At 37.9% G+C, this 19,437-nt stretch overlaps 1 protein-coding gene across 4 annotated transcripts in view; it reads left to right on the top strand.

Moving 5' to 3' along the window:
* The window catches only part of SHLD2 (shieldin complex subunit 2), an 82,652-nt gene that overhangs the window by 47,225 nt on the left and 15,990 nt on the right, over positions 1–19,437 (top strand). For 2 of the 4 annotated variants that reach the window (XM_028098504.2, XM_028098505.2), the window contains exons 3-6: positions 3,145–4,674; positions 8,363–8,470; positions 13,418–13,612; positions 13,774–13,908. In XM_028098504.2, coding sequence (XP_027954305.1) covers positions 3,150–4,674; positions 8,363–8,470; positions 13,418–13,612; positions 13,774–13,908 — 1,963 coding nt within the window. In that variant the 5' untranslated portion in view covers positions 3,145–3,149. Of the gene's footprint in view, positions 1–3,144; positions 4,675–8,362; positions 8,471–13,417; positions 13,613–13,773; positions 13,909–19,437 lie in introns of those variants that run through there. The other 2 variants (XM_088020064.1, XM_028098507.2) reach the window with 2 other exon arrangements.

Genomic DNA, 19,437 nt, shown 5'->3' with positions numbered 1-19,437 from the left:
TCAGAAAGAAAGCAAGTGTTCATCACACATTGTTTACATAGGTAGTTTAGGCAGGGTGAGCCATTTTTATCAAAGAATGGTGGGAATCCTCCTGGAATCTAAATTCCTAGACGCCAGCCTGGGCCCACCTTGCAAGCCAGCCTTTTTAAGGACAATAGTCCGACGCCTGCTGTGTTAACTCTTTTCTGCACAGCTGCCTGTTGGACATTTTGTGGCGATGAAGAGTAAGTAGAAAGTTGGTTAAGGAGTCAGGAGTTCAGAGGAGAGGTTGTGATGGAGGTATACATGTGATAGTCATTAACGCAGAGAAGGTATTCAGAGCTGGGAGTGAGTGAAGTCACCTAGGGAGTGAGCCCAGAGAGAGACTCAAGGACTGGCCCTTGAGCACGAAGTTGTGGAGATGAGGAGAAGCCAGCAGAGGAGACTGAGAAAGAACACCTGGTGAAGTAGTACCACGTGGAATGAGAACCAAGAGGGTGTAGTATCCCTAAGGCCAAATAATAGAGTGTTCAAGGAGGGCGAGTTCAGTGGTGTCAAATGCTGCCAATAGGCTGAGTAAGCTGAAAACGGAGAACTGACTCAGTCAGCATGGCCATGTGGAGGTTACTGGGGACCTTGAAATATGCCATTTCAGTGGAGTGGTTGGGACCAAAGCTTGATGGGAGTGGGTGTAAGAGAGAATGGGAGAAGAGGGAGTATAGACAGTTCTTTCAAGGAATTTGACTGCAGAGGGGAGCAGAATGGTTGGAGGGGCAAAGGAGCGGAGGAATAACAACATGAAAAAAATAACAGCATGTCTGTATGTTGATGGAGATTCTTCAATACAGAGAGAGAAATCAATCACCTAGGAGAGAAGGGGAGGAATGTTGGAACCTGAGGAAGAGAAAGTGAGTGAGAGATCTAACGTCTAAGTAAGGAGGCTTCGCCTGTAAGCATGGACAGTTCATCCATAGTAACAGGAAGGTGAGCACAGTATCTAATACAACAGGGCTGGGTTGGTAGGTCTGTTGGTGAGAGCTTGGAAACGGAGATGGTAGTACGGTCACCAGCTGCACTCGAGGAGTGGGGAAGAGATGCTGCAGATTTAAAGAGTGGAGAGGTATGGGAGACTTAGCTTAGTGAGTGGATAGGGAAAGATAGATTGTGAGGTACCAGCTGGAGGTTAGTGGTCATGAACTTAAAATGAGACTAGTTTTCAGATAAAGGTTTTTTTTTTTTTTTTTCCTAGTTACTTCCAGTCATTGGGCTACAGGTGCAGGGTAGGTGGTGATTCAACCAGTGTTTGAGTTCAGCGAGGAGAGCAGTGGAATTAGCCATGTATGCCAGAGAGTGATTTTAACACTGGCCCATGGGATGGAAGCTGGTTAAGGAGGGAAGTGAAGAATGAAGCTGTGAAGATGTGGTGCCTACAATCAGTCGTAGGTCCGCATGTTCAAGGAGTTGCTGAAGTTGTGCATTTAGAGGGACTAAGTAGGAAGATGGGAGAAACTAATCAGAGCACTGAAAGCTTAAAAAATTAGGGAAGGATGTGCAGTTATGGATAATGGGAGAGTATGTGACTCTAAGAACAGGTAACTGAGTTAAGGTGGAGAATACAGTCACTGAAGGAGAGTGGGTCAAGGAGCCAAGAGGCCAGGGGACTGGAAGGATCATCCACATTGAGACTGAAATCACAAGAATTATAATCGGAGAAATTATTAGATTTGGAGGTGACAAGGAGCAAATCCTCAAGGATGATGAGAGTGACTGGAGATGACAGTTGTCATTTCCTGATGGTTCCCGCTTTCTGTGTACTTCCAGACTTCTTGTACTGCCGATGGACTTTCCATGATGCAGAAACTTCTTACCTTTTTACAAAGGACCCTGTGCTCTGATCAAAAGTCCTTAGTCATGCCACGGTTTTGCCTGACTCTGCCTTGTATAGCCGCTGTTCCTTTTGTTTGAAAGCTCTCAGCTGCAGCAGCTCCCTTCCCCAGCAGATGGTCGCTTCCTGTTTATAGTCTGTTGGATTTAGTACATTATTTTCAAAGTATTAGTTTACAGTCACTGTTTTCCTCTCGTTTTGTTTAGGCCAAGAGCCTTATCTGTCTCTTTGTCCCTGAAGCCCTGTGAAAAAGCTCTCAGCAAGCTCTAGGACCAGATCTGGTTCATAAATTCCTTTTGAAAGTCAGTTATTATCGAGTAAATAGGTGTGTGATTCTTCATTTTTTTTTTAAAGATTTTATTTATTTATTTGACAGAGAGACACAGCGAGAGAGGGAGCACAGGCAGGGGGAGTGGGAGAGGGAGAAGCAGGCTTCCCCCCGAGCAGGGAGCCCGACGTAGGGCTCAATCTCAGGACCCTGGGATTACGACCTGAGCTGAAGGCAGACGCCTAACGACTGAGCCACCCAGGGTGCTCCCTGATTCTTCCTTTTTAATCTCCGTAAATATGATGCTTGCTTAGATGTGCTCATGTCAGGTGCCACAGTTAATGACAAAAAGTTTAAATCACAACAGATTCCTTTTCTCCAGATATTACAGAATGACTACTCTTAATCTTTTTATTTGTATTGCAGAGAAGACTGAAAAGTATAGGAGTCACTAGTTGTGCTAACATGGGCCTGAGCACCGATGACACGGTCACTTCTACAGCTTGAAGAGAGAGCCTCAAGTCTCAGTTTTTATTTTCTCTCCCTTCCGGTTGGGGCCTTTTATTTTGGTCTTGGGAATGGGGTTCACAGTTGAAGGAAGGAGGCCTCAAAGGTACTGAGATAATCTCTGGAGTAAAGAAAACAGGAAAAGTAAAGGTGACGATAGTATAATGAAACCAGTGCTTTCTTTTTCCTTCTCTGCTAACTCGTTATTTAAATTTATTAAACGTCACTTGATGTTAGTATACTTAGCTTTATTTTTTTTAGTCTTTTTTTTTAAGTATCTCATTTAATTTATTGAAAAGAGTCTGTATGTGAGGATTTTTGTGGCAGTTTTGATTTCTCATATATTTTTGAATTTTGTAGTTAAGTGGAATACCAGTATAAATAACCTTTATTAATTATGTTTTTGATTCATAGTTTATACAACATTTGCTTTTGGCATATTATTAAGTTAATATCAATGTATAAAAAAATCTAGTGACAAAATACTCATTTTAATTTTTTTCAGAAACTATGAGTGGAGAATCTCAAGTCCACATTTTTTGGGGTGCTCCAGTTGGTCCATTGAACATGACAGTATCACCAGAACCAACTTCTTTAATGTCTACCGAGAACCCTTGGAAAAAGATTCAGCTTTTATACCACCAACATTCTTTACATCTGAGGGATGAAAACTGCATGCATGAAACTCTTGAAGACAATTCAGTTCTAGAAGCTAATGGCCCTCTAGATTTTCCGAATGCTCACTTTTTAACAAACTCTATGGGTGAAACTGTTCATGTGAAAGAAGACTCTATAGATTGTATTTCTGAAACACAGACTGTAAAATCTCAGGAGAGTCCCCCTTTAGGAGTGAGAGAGAGAACCAGCTCCAATGTGCAAATATGTGGGTTTAAGGGCAAAGTTCAGCATTTAACGGAAGAAGAAAAGTTTCAAAATCTTCTCAGTGAAAATAAGAAAATTACAGATGAACAGCATAAAGATCAGTCAAATACATGTGGTGAGAACTTTCAGAAAAACTTCTTTCAGTTAGATCATAAGTGTGCAGCTACACTAGATTTGGTCTGTAGTATGGAAAAGATTAATGTAGGGCTGGGAGCAATTGAAACAAAGTGTGGGCCAACAGAGCATCATGAGGTACAAAACCAGGGTCTGGAGTTCTTTTCCTCTGACACAGAAGATAAGCCAAGGTCCGAAGCTGTTAGAAAGGTCACAGACCTTAAAATATCTACCAATACTGAATTTCTTACTATAATGACCTCCAGCCAGGTTGCTTTTTTATCTCAAAGGAAGTCTAAAGGACAGAATTTTATCAATAAAGGGCCTGTAAGCGAACCAAAGGCAAATCATAGGGAAATAAGAATACTTGAAGATAATTTGACTCAGCCTAATGATGACTTCGCAGGAGGATGTGAAAGTGGACAAAATCAAGCACATTCCCTTGAACTCTTTAGTCCTGTTTGTCCTGAAGCAAAAAGTAGTGACACTCACATGAAGTCTGAGAAAAGTCTCGAAGAAAATAGAGGATCTCAAGCTCTTTTCAATTTTGAAGACAAACTGCCACCCAGTGATGTATGTATCGAGTCATATAGCTCAGGAATGCTGTGTTCCCAACTAAATACCTTCCACAAAAGTTCTGTTAAAAGAAGTTGGATCTCTGAAGACAAGTTGGGCCATTCCAAAGCTCTGTCTAAAGTCCTCCAACCATCCAAGAAAATTAAGTTGGTCTCTGATGCAGGAGATCCTACTGCAACAATGGACCAGAGGAATGTGTCTAAATTTAAGGGGATTAAAAAAACATCATTAATACAAAATTGTGATTCTAAAAGTCAGAAGTATAGTTGTTTAGTCATGGTATTATCTCCATGTCATGTGAAAGAAATAAGTATAAAATCTGGACCAAATTCTGGCTCTAAAGTGCCTTTAGGAACAATTGTGGTAACGGACCAGTCAGGAATTAAGAAGAAGGTCTTTCTGTGGAGGGCTGCAGCATTTTGGGCACTTATAGTGTTTCCTGGAGATATAATTTTGCTCACAGGTAAGATCCATCATGGGGTAGTGGTAGCTTCAAGCTGTAGGCTTCCCTGACCTCCCACTTTTAGCCTTATACCCTTTGCCTCTGTGGGAGGCGGCATGATCGATCCCTTTCCCCTATCCAGGTTTGTCTCCTTACCATCGCCCAGTATCCCGTGTTCCTGCCATTTCTGGGCCTTTGCTCTAACCCTTCTTAGTTCTGTCCCTCCTTGAGGGAGGCCTTGAAGAAGCCTTCCCTGATTGCTTCTCCGTTTCATTCACTATGTTAGCATTCAGGTCATATCATCAGGCTCTTTCTTTGTTTCCTTGTGGTTTTGGCTACATATATCTTATTTTTAAGTGTTTTCTTGAGCTATATTAGCAGTCTTATGATCAAAGGACAGCGTTTCTACTACTTAAACCCTAATGATGCTGTGCACATCACCTTCTTATTGAGGGGACAGATAGAGAATTTCCATTGTGTTTTTAATTATTAAAATTACACTATCACATTTGGGAATATGGGAAGGAAAAACTGCTGATATTAAAGCAACCTCATATCACCTCCAGTAGAGTTTTGGAGTGTTACCTTCTAGTTATCTTCCCTCTGCTCCTTAAAATGTGTATACATACATATGTAATAGTTGATATTTATTGGGAACTTACTTTGTGTCCAACCCTGTTTTACGCTTCACATGTATATCAATTCATTGCAACAACTATATAAAGAAGGTACTGATTATTAGCCCATTTTTCACTTTGAGTAAATGGAGACCCAGAAAAGTAAAGCAGTGTACCCAGTTTCACACATCTAGGAAGTGGCAAAGCCAGGATCTCACCTAGACTCCAGAACCCATACTCTTACTATATAGTTGTAATCATAAAGAGCATCGAGTTTTTGTCCTGCTTCTTTCTGACATAAGACATCTAACATTTTTTTTTACATGTTCTTCATTAATTGAAAATAAATACACAGTATTAGAGCAGAGGCACCAGTGATATTAAGGGTGAGTCCCAGACTGGGAGGAAGTTAATTAAGCTCAGTAACCTACCTAAAGAAAGAACGTGGTAGAGAAGAGGGGGTGAGCCTTAGAAGCTTAGAAAAAGAAGACATCAAGGCAGTCATTGGTGGTTCCTACCAAGTGGTTTGCTGGGGGACTGAGAGCCTTGCCTAATATTCCTTAGGTGCTTAGGTAAGAGTCTCAGGTGCATGCTCTCATAAAGAGATATGTGGGATTATAACCGACATGGTTAGCAGAGGCTCGTCCCACTGGCAACGTCATCTTATTTGTTGCTAAGTCAGTTCATATTGCTCCCTCTATTCTGATTCGGTGCTCACCAAGCAGCCCTTGGCTTACGATTTGGCTTCCCAGGTATAAAGCTGCCTACATGAGAATCGGCTACAAATGCTGTTTCTGTGGTAATTAATGTCTCATTGTAAATTAAAAAATGGTGTTGTGTTTTTCGTTTGTCTCATTAACTTGTTTAATGGGAGCTTATGTTGCAGAGCTGAAATCTATTTTTGGGGTGCCGACAAAATCAGATTCCCAGATTATCAGGAGAGGACGGGGCCCTGGACCACGGTTATTTTACCAAGGCCATTACTGTCCCTGGGTGAGCCTCACAGGAAGACTTTTCCTGGCAGATGGAAACTCAAGCCTGCTATCCCTGTGTTTTTTCCTAGTGTCCATACAGTTGTTAGCAACTAGGTAACCTTCTATCAAGTGACTTGACTGGTTTACTTAGCCATTTTCCTATTATAGGATATTTAGATTATTTCTATGAGCACCTTTTAAAAAATTAGTTTTTTTTTTTCTGTTTTGCCTTATTTCCTTAGTAAAAAAGTAATCTAATTCACCATTTTCTGAATAGGTTTCTTTTGTTTGAGACAGATGGAAACTTAATAGAAAAAAGTGAAATCTATACTTTTCCATTGTCCTAATTAAATACTGAAATTGTATTTACATAGAAATTTATGGGTAAAATCCCATTTTAATTAACAGCATCCAATTGTACATTATTATATCTCCACGTTGGATATTTCATACTGTCTACTGACATACACCCCCAAACTTAACGTGTTTCCGCAGCAGATGTATCCCAGCTCACATTGTGTTCAGTGACATAGCTGACCTTTTGTCATTATACTTGTAGCAATATCATGAAGAGGTGCTGTAAGTAAGGACTGTCTAAGGGAGAGTGTTGGTCAGAGTTCAAAGAGGACCTGCCACTGAACTGTGGAAAACCACAGATTTTCAAGAACAAACAGGAGAGGCTCTAGGGCATATCAGTGAGAGGGAATCAGGAGAGCCAGGAGGCAAGGGCTGGGCCAAGAATTCTACTCCACCCTATCACTACTGATTAGCAAGTCACTAACCCAACCTAGGTTTTACAATCTAGTTTTCTGAAGCCTCTCCTTGAAATCTCTTACTTGTTTCTTTCTGAAGAGCAGGCATCCTGATGGTCAGATGATGAGAAGTCTAGAACGCTGTGCTTGCTGTTCCTGTCCAGGCAGTGGGGAGCTGCTGAATGCTTTTTAAACCAGTCAATGGATCGCATTAATGTTCTTGAGAAATCACTCATTAGCACGGGGGCGGAGGGGGGAGCGCGGGGTGACACATGGACTGAAGGTGGGAAGGGACCTGTTAGGAGAGAGGGGAATGTATGATATCAAACAGTATTGGCAGGGCCATGGGGAGACTTAAAAGGCAGAGCCAACGGGTGGGGGTTTGGAGACAAAGGTGGGGAAGGAGAGGTAGAAGTCCAGGGATGACTTCACATTTGAATTTACCTGGAGAGTTCCAGAGTGCCAATAAATGAGATGGGTCATATGAGAAGAAGAGCAGGTTTGAGCAATGCTGAGTTTGGGGAGCCAATGGAATATCCAGTCAGGAATGTCTGTTTTGCAGTTGTGGATAAATGGGTAAATGGGTTTGAAGCTGGGGAGAGGGTCTGGGTATCAATTTGGAAGTAAGTACTTGGAATACGTGCATCCTTGTTTATCCTTCTTATTATATCAAAAATTTGCTGCTGTTAGGATATCTTTATACCTCTAGCATTTTATGCACTGATTATATCCTGCCTGGGATCAATATGTCTTTGTCTCTTACAGTTTTTGCTCTACTTGGAATTGTTTCTACCTGTTGGTATATTTAGTTCCACTCTCTGATTCTTCTCTAGGCATCTTAGATTATAGAGCTCTCCTATTGGAAAGTGTTCCTTACCTCCCAAATCCTTCACTTTTGACATCTGGAGATGAAGATTGCTTTTGAGGGAAAAAATAATTGAAGTCCTTTAAGAATGCCTTATATTCATATGTGTTTATAGCAGAAGGGGTAAATGCATACTAAATATTATTTGCTCTTCTAGGCCCTACGGCTTTGGAACCATTACTTTGCTTCCTGGCTCTAAATGATTTGCTTTTAATTTCTCAAAATAGACATTAGAACATTTCTTTTACTTAAACAAAAGCCATTAAACCATTCTTTGTGGAGTAGTGAGCTTCCATACTGATATTGTTCAAATATACAGAAGCAATTTTGTTATTGCTATTTTATTATTTTGTGTCTTTAGGCAGATCATTTAACCCACTTGAACTTTAGTTGCCTGGCATGTGAGAGACATGCATAGTATTTTGCTATGATTGCTAAGTTAATTACGGTGTGAAGGAATTTATGACATGATCAGAAGAACTTTTTTTTTCTCCTTTCCAGATGTTACTGTTTATGAAGATCATTGGATTGGTGAGACAGTACTACAATCAACATTTACCAGTCAGTTATTAAATCTTGGGAGTTACTCATCTGTCCAGTCTGAAGAGTGTAAGACATATTTTAAATATAATAATTTCCTAGTATTTAAAGTATATACGCATATTAGAAAAAGCTACAGCAATGTGAGAATACATATGCACAAGGTTATTCAGGGAAGTGCTTATAATTGCAAGACACTGGGAAAAATCGGACTGCTCCTGCATAGCAGAACGACTGATTACATTGTGGTACATTTCCACAGTGAAATACTATGCAGCCGTGAAAAAGAATGAGAAAGAGCTCTGTGAACTGATAGGGAGTGATTTCCAGGATATACTGTTATGTGAAAAACACAAAGCTCAACAAAGCATACATAGCATGCTTTGTATAAGAAAGAGGGGAGTAATAAAATATATGTGTATTTCATTTGTGCAAAAAAAATGCAGGAAAGAAAACAGAAACTAAAGAGACGAGTTACCTACAGAGTGGGTGGGAAAAGGGACAGAAAGAAGGAGGGAATGGAAATAGGGTAGCATTGAGGGGGAGGGAGTAACACTTCTCTGAGTGGATCTTTTTGTGTAGCTTTGACTCACCGAGAATCACAGTACTGCTTCCCAAATCCACAGTAAACCAAATGCAGTGGAGGGAGAAGCCCCAAAGAAATGCCACTAACAAATGAACGTGACCATATTACAAAGGAGGGTGGGGGAAGGTGAGATCAAACCTCAGTAACTGGATTCTGCAAGGCCAAGGACAAAAGGAGGGCATGGGTGCTGCAGTCTGATTAGTAGAAGTGCTTCTTAGAGGGGCGTGGGTTAGCAACAGCCTGGAAACTGGAAGCAACAAAATGTAAAAAGTCAATTTCCAATTTGGGGATTTCTTTAAAAGGTGTAAGTGTTATCCTTTGTTAGGAGTATTTGAAATTGCCGCATCTTGGAGAGCATATTTCCATGGAGCTAAATGAGTTGTAAGTAAAATTCACCATAGTTAATAGATGTTAATACAATAGAAGAATAAGGAACGTTTTGAAATCATGAAAATAACATGGTATGCAAATATTTTGCAAGGGATCGGGGAGATAAATGTTGTAGGTAGAGTTGGTTTTAAGACTGATTTACATTCAAGTAAGGCTGATCTGTTTCAGTCATTTCAGAAAAATCTTAAGACCTAATTCTAGATGGAGAATATCACATGGAACCCCTGGGAAGCTTTAGGTTTTTTGTAGAACAAAGAGGAGAACCTTGAACTAGTTAGAGAACCTTTAAAGGTTACTTCAAATTCTTTCTTTTTATACTTATATAGGAATTTATATTGACCTGTTTTTCATAGGTTGGTAGCTAACATATATTCTAAGTCTTTTTAATTTGATTTAGGGGAATGGTTATCAGTTGGTACTTTGAGAATATTATAATTGTTTTTCTGAAAGAATAAATCAATTTGATTAGGTTTTTGTTTTTACAAGTACTTATAGCTCATGAAACATTCTTCTGATCAATATATTGTGCTTCTATTTATTTTTATTTATTTTTTTATCTATTGTGCTTTTAGAGAAGACGTCTGTTCTTTCCTCATTATAGTGAGGTATTACATGTGATAGGACATAAATTTATCTTAAGTATTATTAAATTGAAATGATTAAGTATATAAATCAAAGGTTAATACAATGTTTTCATGAAGTAGATGATTTTAATTGGAATCTAAGTAATTCCATATTTCTGTATTATAAATCAGGGATAAATAAATACTTGGATATCAGGGATCTTTGTATTTTCCATGGAAAGCTCCACATTATAGACAAAGAATGAAGCCCAGACAAGTTATGTACGAGTTCTCAGAACTCATTGTTGACAGAGTCAGAATTTGAACCCGTTTGAATGTTGATTTCACACGTGCTGGGAATATTGCCAAAGAGGGATCAGGAAGTCTGGTGGATGAATTGGAGCCCCGGATGGAGCTGCTTGGAGTTGGGTTTTGCTGTAATCTAACAGGTCTTATGTCTTCCTCTCTTGCACTCATCCCGCTTTCATGCCATCTGTCCTTTTCTCTTATGCTCCTTGCTTTGTTAGTGATACCACCTTTGCTTCATAAAAGTCATGGAGAAATGGAGTGATCTTAACTAGAATGAATTTCAGGTATCAGGTTCTAAAAACCTTAAAACATTTGTTTTTATCCATGCGCTGAGCAGTGCAAGGAATCTTGATGCCATCTTTCATCTTTTCTGTACCCTCTCCATCTCATTGTTTTTTGGAGTCCACCTCTGAACTGTTTCACAAATCTGTCACCCCTCGTCCCTTTATGCAGTCTTGCCTGGTTCCCAGCACTCATTGTCTCCTGCTGGATGGCCACTGGCCTCCTAAGTGTTCTTCCTACTCTCTCTTCTGTGAAAATTGATTCCTCCACATTAAGGGGTCTGTGAGCTTGGATGGGAAGGCATTACGTCTTTACTTTTTCTGATAGCTAACTGAAAATGAGTATCTGCTTCCAGTATGCATGAGGCAATAATCCACAGTAATATTAGCAGTACTTGGGGCTTGGTCACCAATGGAGAGCACATATATTTTCATATCACATATTATAGTTGTCGAAGATAACTTGAATATCATCTATGCCTGTCACTACTTTGAAATTACAGTAGTTATTACATACTCTATTATATATTGTTATTTAATGTACTAATGAGGCACAAATTATCTGTTGAAAAATATTTGATTGCTGTATTTCCATATAGTTGGTTTTGCAGTCTTATTTTATACATTGAAAAATACTATTTTGTTATGAAAATGCTCTATAATTAGATAATGGTAGTAGTTGCACAACATTGTGAAATACTAAAAAACACTGAATCATACACTTTATTTAAAAAAATTTATTTTTAGGGTGTTATGCTGAGTGAAATAAGTCAATCAGAGAAAGACATGTATCATATGACCTCACTGATATGAGGAATTCTTAATCTCAGGAAACAAACTGATGGTTGCTAGAGTGGTGGGGGGTGGGAGGGATGGGGTGGCTGGGTGATAGACATTGGGGAGGGTATGTGCTATGGTGAGCACTGTGAATTGTGCAAGGCTGTTGAATCACAGATCTGTACCTCTGAAACAAATAATGCAATATATGTTAAGAAAAAAAAAGAAGATAGCAGGAGGGAAAGAATGAAGGGGAGTAAATCGGAGGGGGAGACGAACCATGAGAGATGATGGACTCTGAAAAACAAACTGAAGGTTCTAGAAGGGAGGGGGGTAGGAGGAAGGGTTAGCCTGGTGATGGGTATTAAAGAGGGCACATTATGCATAGAGCACTGGGTGTTATGCACAAACAATGAATCATGGAACACTACATCAAAAACTAATGATGTAATGTATGGTGATTAACTTAACAATAAAAAAATTAAAGGAAAAAATAAAAAAAATTATTATTATTTTTATTTTTTTAAGTAGGCTCCATGCCTAACATGGGGCTTAAACTCACAACCTTGAGATTTAGTGTTGTGTGCGCTACCAACTGAGCCAGCCAGATACCCCAAATTATACACTTTAAAAGGGTGAATTTTATATATGTGAATTATAGCTCAGTAAAACTTTTTTTTTTAAAAATACTATTCTGATACTCATATGCTTCATCAGACTACCAGAAGCATCTGTAATATGTAAGGGAGTACAGATCCCTTTCTCTTTACTTGGAAATATACCCTGTCCTCCATTTACTACCTAGAAAACTAGGACATTTTTTTCCAAAACCCAGCTCAAATATTCCTTCAATAAAGCCTCTTCCAACTTGCCTGGGCAGTTGTTTCTGTGTGTTCTTGGGAAGGCTTACATGTATCTGTTATACTCTAAGCCCAGTGTTTGTTACTGACTATCTCAAGGTTGATAAGTCCTTCAGTGTGAGTATCATGACAAGATACGTCTTTGTATCCCTAGCACCTGGCATAATGCCTGGCTCCTAGTGGATGGTCCCCTGATGAGTAAATAATAATGAGGCTTTAGTGTAGCATAAGAAATACATTAGGATGAAAATGTTAATGGAAGGAAAGAAGAATCATTTGTTTTTTTCCTCCTGAAATCAGCAAATAGACCCAACCTTCTAAAAAAGTACTTAACTGCTTTTTGCTAAGATCTTATTTTGGTCAACAATCCACTATATATTCAAATATACCTCCCTTACCTTCAGGGAAATTAAAATGTAATCAGCAAGCCTCATCAATCTGTCCATTTGAAATGTGTGCATTTTATTGTATGTGAAGTATATCTCAAAAAATGAGAAAACATTGAAACAAATAATTAAAACATAGAGGAAAACATCTAAATGACACAAGGATCGAAGAACTAAACAACTAATCTAACCATCAGGAGAAATATTACAACGTAGCATATGCTCAAATGCCACATGAAAGCTGGAGAGAAAAGCTCTCTACAGGAAGAAGTCACTGGGAGCCACTCTATGGTGGTTGTTTTTCTGTGTAGTATTTGCATAGATAGAGGGGATGAAGCATTGCAGCCAGTGAGAGTGGTGAGGACCAAGGCTTGGAAGTGGGGAAGAGGAAAGCATGTTCAGGGAAGGAGTCATTAGGTGACTCAAGTGTATGGCAGGTGAGAAACATAAAAGTCTTGAGAAAGAATAGCAGTGGTTGGGATGGTCAGGGAAGGTGTGAGCAAATCAGACTGCAGGGATTAGGGGACTGATTGGGTAAAGCAGGGTAATGGAGGGGTCAACAGAAATAACTGAAATACTGGTCTTGGTTAATTGGTAGAAAAATGATATTATTAACAAAATAGAGAAGGGAACAGGGCAAGTTGTTTTGGAGATGGTAAATAATTCTAATTCCCTTGGTTAAAAATAGCAAGCTTATTTGTGCACCTAAGCATTTAAGAAAAAGTTACATATTTTTAGAAATGAGAGCATGTTTTCCATTTAATCACACTTTACAACATAAAATACATTTCTAAGAAAATATTGTGTTGTTAAAAAAATATAATTTTGCCATCTTTCATACATGTGTGTGTCTTTCTTTCTTAGACTCCAATATAGTTAATGATGTTGTACTTCGAGACTTACTGGCATATGTGTCTTCAAAACATTCCTATCTCAGGGATCTTCCTCAGAGGCAGCCCCAGAAAATGAACAGTATAGAATTTGTAGATTTGGAGCAGCTGCAGCCAGACGTATTGGTCCACGCAGTAGTAAGAGTTATTGATATCACTGTACTGACAGGTAAATATTGGGGCACCGTCTTGATTTTAGATTATAAAATAATTAAGATACCAGACTTTTGTAGTGTATCATTTGGTTATCACTATTATATTTATCATTGGACATTAAACTAAGGTGTCCTATGTGATAAAGTAATGCTGGCTGAAATATTTCTTTTCCAGAGGCATTATACAGTTATAGAGGACAGAAGCAAAGGAAAGTTATGTTAACAGTGGAACAGGTCCAAGGTCAACATTATGTGCTTGTATTATGGGGTCCTGGAGCAGCCTGGTACCCTCAACTTCAAAGGAAAAAAGGTAAATATACCAAAAAGCATTTAACCTATTTATAGTTAGGTAAATGATTAATGCTTATGAGCCGAAGATGAAGAGCATCTTAAGAGATTAAGATAGACTACATTCGAAATAGTAGGTGATCATAATTGAATATTCATCTTTGGATTTCTTCTGTTATGATTTTATACCTCCTGTAAGCAATTTCGTGATCTAAAAAGTCCTCTCTAATTAACAGAGGCAAAAGAAAAGTATCCATTTATTCCCAGGTTTACTACTTTACCTTTTTAGTGAAGATCTTATCTCTTTCAGGAAACGTTCTTTAAAAATTGAAATCTGGAGACACTTCTACAATTTTTGTCCAGCCAAAGTACTCTGATAAATAAACGTCTCTCTGGTTATAAGGCAGATGTTAGGGGAGCTGCATTAACCCTTTCAAGTCGCAGTGTTACTGTTTTGTAAATTAGTGTCTTCCAGGTTTTTATACCAGTTTTAAAAGTGTGGACTATTAGCCATCCATAGAATGTTCATGTTTAAAATATGACCCGTGACGCCATTTTTCTTTAAAGCATGAGTTACTAATAATTTATGATGAATTTAATTAAATGGCATTGATGTTTCAATAAAATAGTATAATATCTTGATTTCAGTATTATATTGTGAGATCCTTTTGTTGTAACAGTCAGAAATAGTTTAATTAGTGGCTTGTGAGTTATTTTATCCTGCTGAATTAATCCAGAGATTGGTTAGGTGTGTGACTCATTCTTTTTTACCTGAAAGAGTTAATGCCTCTTCCCCAAATTCTACCTACAAAATGGTTATCTAAGGATAGGATCTGTCACATTCTCTCCCTTAATCATTAATAGCCTATAACCAGGATTTGAGGTAAGTCTGACTTTTGACTTTTATGTTAGGATCAAACAATGGCAAATATTTGTTCAGTTGAGAAATCTGACAAACATGTGTCAGTGGTAGACTGACCATAGTTATTGACCACTATATCATAGCTGGGAACATGAGTCTAGTGCATGTGGAATAAAATGTAGGTCAAAGGTGCTATTCCATTTGCGAAGGAGATGTAGCAGACTGCTCCATGCTTACTATGAATATTCTTCTAAAAGTTGTAGTTATTTGGCTAATAGAAGAGACATTCTAGTTCTCTCTAGACAATTCTATGGTATTTAGGTTAATACTGGAAATTTGTGAATCCAGAAATTAAGATATAGTTGTTCTTTGTTCATTCATTCATTCAGCATACTTTTATAATCATCATTTTTAAGTTTTGACATCCACCTCAATACCTCAAAATTATTCTTTTCAAAATGGGAAAGTACCAATTTTGAAGGCTCATCTAAGTAAGTGATTCTACTTTCAGAAACTGTTAGCATTTTATCTATTCATTTAGTATTTCTTGAGGTGTTCTCTGTATTAACCTCCATACTGGGCACTGGTTTTCCTTGTTCCTGAAGATAACATTGAGATGATATAATCAGAAATGATCATCAAGTAGTCATTGTTGAATACTGGAGATCACAGAGTTGATGTTTTGGGGAGAAATAATAAGAAATCCCCAATTCACATTCTTTCAAAATATGCATGGGAATTTGTAGCAAGGACTGATCACAGTTTAGGTCCTAATGAGGGTGGACTAGGGGCATACACTACACTTCTTAGGAATAATTGGGTACATAAAAGAAGCTATTCAGAACTAAATGCCATTCCAATGCAATATTCTGAAAGTATTTAACAGAAGTCTAATATTTTAAAAATATAACAAATTATAATAAAGTACTCTGTGACATTACTAATTAAGCACAGAGTAATGCAAATGATCCCAACGTTTGTAATTATACTTAATGCAAAATCATAGTTATGTCTGTATGGAGGTTTGAAATCTATTCACATCCTTAATTCATGATTCAAATATAGAAATGTATTAGAAATTGTCTCAGTACCAGTCTCCTTCAGGCCTACTGGTCTAATCTGCACACGACTCCTTTCTGTTACTTGATTTTGCCAATCTTTTTCCTGCCTTGGGATCTTAAGTTTACATGTTTCCTCTGCCTAGAGTGCTCCCCCCTACAGGTCCCCGCATGGATGTCTCCTTCATTTCTCAGCTTCAATGTCATATCCTCAGGGGGGCCTCACACATACATAATCGTTATCAGATTCGCTCTTTGAGGTCCATTCGTGCCACTTAACACAATCAGGATTATCTAGCTTATTCGCTTGCTTGCTAATTAACTAATTTTCTCCATAGATTATAAATTCTGTGAATACAAGCATTCTGCTAAGATTGTTCAGCCCTGTATCCTCATTACACAACACTGTGCCTGCCCTCGTAGTACTTTCTTTGTGAATGAACGAATGAAGAATAAAATACAGATCAAGCAACCACTCAAAGTCTCCAGTCTTGAAGGAATAAGAGACTCAAGTTTGAGGATGGAATAACTTTGTTTCAAATGATAATACAAAATCACCAGTTTGAAAATGCATGCACACAAGGTTTTGGCAACGTGTGGAATGTATTAACAAATTATATTTAAACTTGGGCACAGAGGGCTTTTAGTGAACTGAACTAGAACTCTTCTCTGGTTAACTTAACCAATTAAGGGGCATATATTTGAAGTACACAGGAGTATCTCATGGTACATAGGGTAAGAGTGCTGATGGGTTCAGGGGTACTTAAGAACCAGGAGCTGAAATGCTTTGTGAGTCCCGGGCAGCTTCTCCAGCTGTCTGCTTTATTCACTCAGTGCAGACTTTTTCTGCTTTTCAACCAAATGGAAGGCAGCAGAAGATGCTTACTCTGTAGCTCCTGATTTTCCTTTTCCTTTTAAGAGACCAGTCCATTTCCAAATTCCCAGCAAAGAATATCTGATTGCCCAGACTGAATTTGATTCAATCAACTATGGCCTCGGGGACAGGGTGGCAAAGTAGAATAGGAATGCCTGAGCTTGTTTCAGAGGGTCAGGGAACAGATGAGAGGGTCATTTGTGGTCTGGGTGGACACACAAAGATATTCGCCACCAAAGATATGAATGTTCACTAGCCCAGAAAGACATATGTGATGTTACTATTTAGTTTAAAAAGTAGATTATAAAATTTCATGTATAATAGGATCCCATTTTAATAAAGCAGGTAGGTGAGTATGTGTATACATGAAAAATTTGGAAATACAGATATTAAAATACTAGCAATGGCTACGTGTGTTTTTTTCTTTATGCCTTTAGTTTGAATTTTGTACATGTGTGAATCTGCATTTATTTTTTACACATTTAGTAAAAACTTCAAACTTAGTAAATAGAGAATAATATAATGAAGTACCCATTATAGTACCCATTATACCCATTATATTAGAACATTGGCCAATCATATTTCATCTATTGCTACTCTTTTCTTTTACTGTATAATATTTTATAGTAAATATATTTTATTTATAATTAAGAAATAAAGCAAGCTTTTTCCTTTTGAAAAGAAGAGCAGATAAGGTTTGAAATAGCTAGTTAACAATTTGAAAACAAAATAGAATTAAATTTATACTTCATATTTATGCCAAAATAAATTCCAGATGCATTAGAGATTCAATTTTTTTTTTTTTTTAAGAAAGAAACAGTAGTAGAAGAAAATATAAGAAAACTTATTTGGAATGTAAAGATTGGTAGGTTAAACAAAATGCAGCAACAGGAACTATACATAAAAATCACCATATACCAAATTAAAAGGCAAGTGAAAAACCAGAAAAAAAAAGTTGCATTTTGTCAGAAAATAATGCAATAAACAAAAGACAAATATCTGTAGTATAAATGGGCCATAGATATGAACAGGAAGTCCCCAAAGAAGAAATAAAAATGGCTAATGAATGTATGAAAAAAATTTACTTATTAGTAATTGAGGGTACACAAAATAATAACAGTACATGATTTTTCTCCTGAGTAATTGATAGAGAACATAAAGGGGAACAGCCACTCTCATGAACTATTGGAAATGTAAATTGGCAAAATCTTTCTTGAGGACAACCGACAGTGCTTTATGAAAACCGAATTTGGAACCCTCAGTTTGTTTTTCAGAGTCCATCATCTCTCATGGTTCGTCTCCCCCTCTGACTTACTCCCCTTCATTCTTCCTCTCCTGCTATCTTCTTCTTTTTCTTTTTTCTTAAAATATGTTGCGTTATTTGTTTCAGAAGTACAGATCTGTGATTCAACAGTCTTGCACAATTCACAGGGCTCACCATAGCACATACCCTCCCCAATGTCTGTCACCCAGCCACCCCATCCCTCCCACCCCCACCCACTCCAGTTAACACTCAGTTTGTTCCTGAGATTAAGAATTCCTCATATCAGTGAGGTCATATGATACATGTCTTTCTCTGATTGACTTATTTCACTAAGCATAACACCCTCCAGTTCCATCCACGTCATTGCAAATGGCAAGATCTCATTCCTTTTGATGGCTGCATAATATTCCATTGTGTATATATACCACATCTTCTTTATCCATTCATCTGTCGATGGACATCTTGGCTCTTTCCACAGTTTGGCTATTGAAAACCGAATTTGGAATACCTTTGGCCTAATAATTACACTTCTAAGAATTTATCATGGCTATGCATAAAGACGTAGCTAAAAATATATTTATCACAGTACTGTTTATAATAGTAAAAAAACAAAAAATAACCAACATGCCCCCAAACAAGGAATTGCTGTATTAATTTTTAAGATTTTGGCATATCTGTGCCAAAGTATGGGCATATTATGCAGTATTTTAAAATAATATAGAATAATACTTAATGACATATAAATCCAGTTGAAAACAACTGGATGTCCACTAAAAGTGTTAATTGTGTTTATCTGGGGGTGTTGAGATTATGGCTGTTATTTATGTACTTTAATCTGATTTCTAAGCATGTATTTTGTAATAAGACAAACAAACTATTTTAAAAATAGTGATTGGTTTTAAGCAGTGACTTGGAATAAATATGCTTTAGCTCTTTCTAATGATGCTCTGTCTATACAGACTTACTATATAGACTTACTTGTTTTAAATTCTGAATTTTTGGGGGCGCCTGGGTGGCTCAGTCATTAAGCGTCTGCCTTTGGCTCAGGTCATGATCCCAGGATCCTGGGATGGAGCCCCTCATCGAGACCCCTCATCGAGCCCCCTCATTGAGCCCCTGCATCGGGCTTCCCGCTGAGCAGGAAGCCTGCTTCTCCCTCTCCCACTCCCCCTGCTTGTGTTCCCTCTCTCTCGCTGTCTCTCTTTCTGTCAAATAAATAAATAAAATCTTCCAAAAAAAAAAAATTCTGCATTTTTCAAGAAGAAACTAAGGAAAAAAAAACTAAGGAGGCAGTGTGGGGGAGGGGTGTGAATTAGCTTTATGGCCTGAAGTAAGTGAAAACTAAAAGAACAGCTGTTATTACTAGAAAACTCAGTGCTAAGAGATCTTTTGTTTTATTAGAATTTAAAGTTGAATTTATTAATATAGAATAGGATTATTTGGCAGGAAGCTCTGTGCCACTGCAGTTTTAAGGATTACAATTATGACTGAGG

This window comes from Eumetopias jubatus, unplaced genomic scaffold, assembly GCF_037043125.1.
Source record: "Eumetopias jubatus isolate StellerSeaLion01/CBP00866 unplaced genomic scaffold, mEumJub1_p1.0 scaffold_17, whole genome shotgun sequence".
Classification (NCBI taxonomy): Eukaryota; Metazoa; Chordata; class Mammalia; order Carnivora; family Otariidae; genus Eumetopias; species Eumetopias jubatus.
This window is presented reverse-complemented; position numbering and strand designations above follow the sequence as displayed.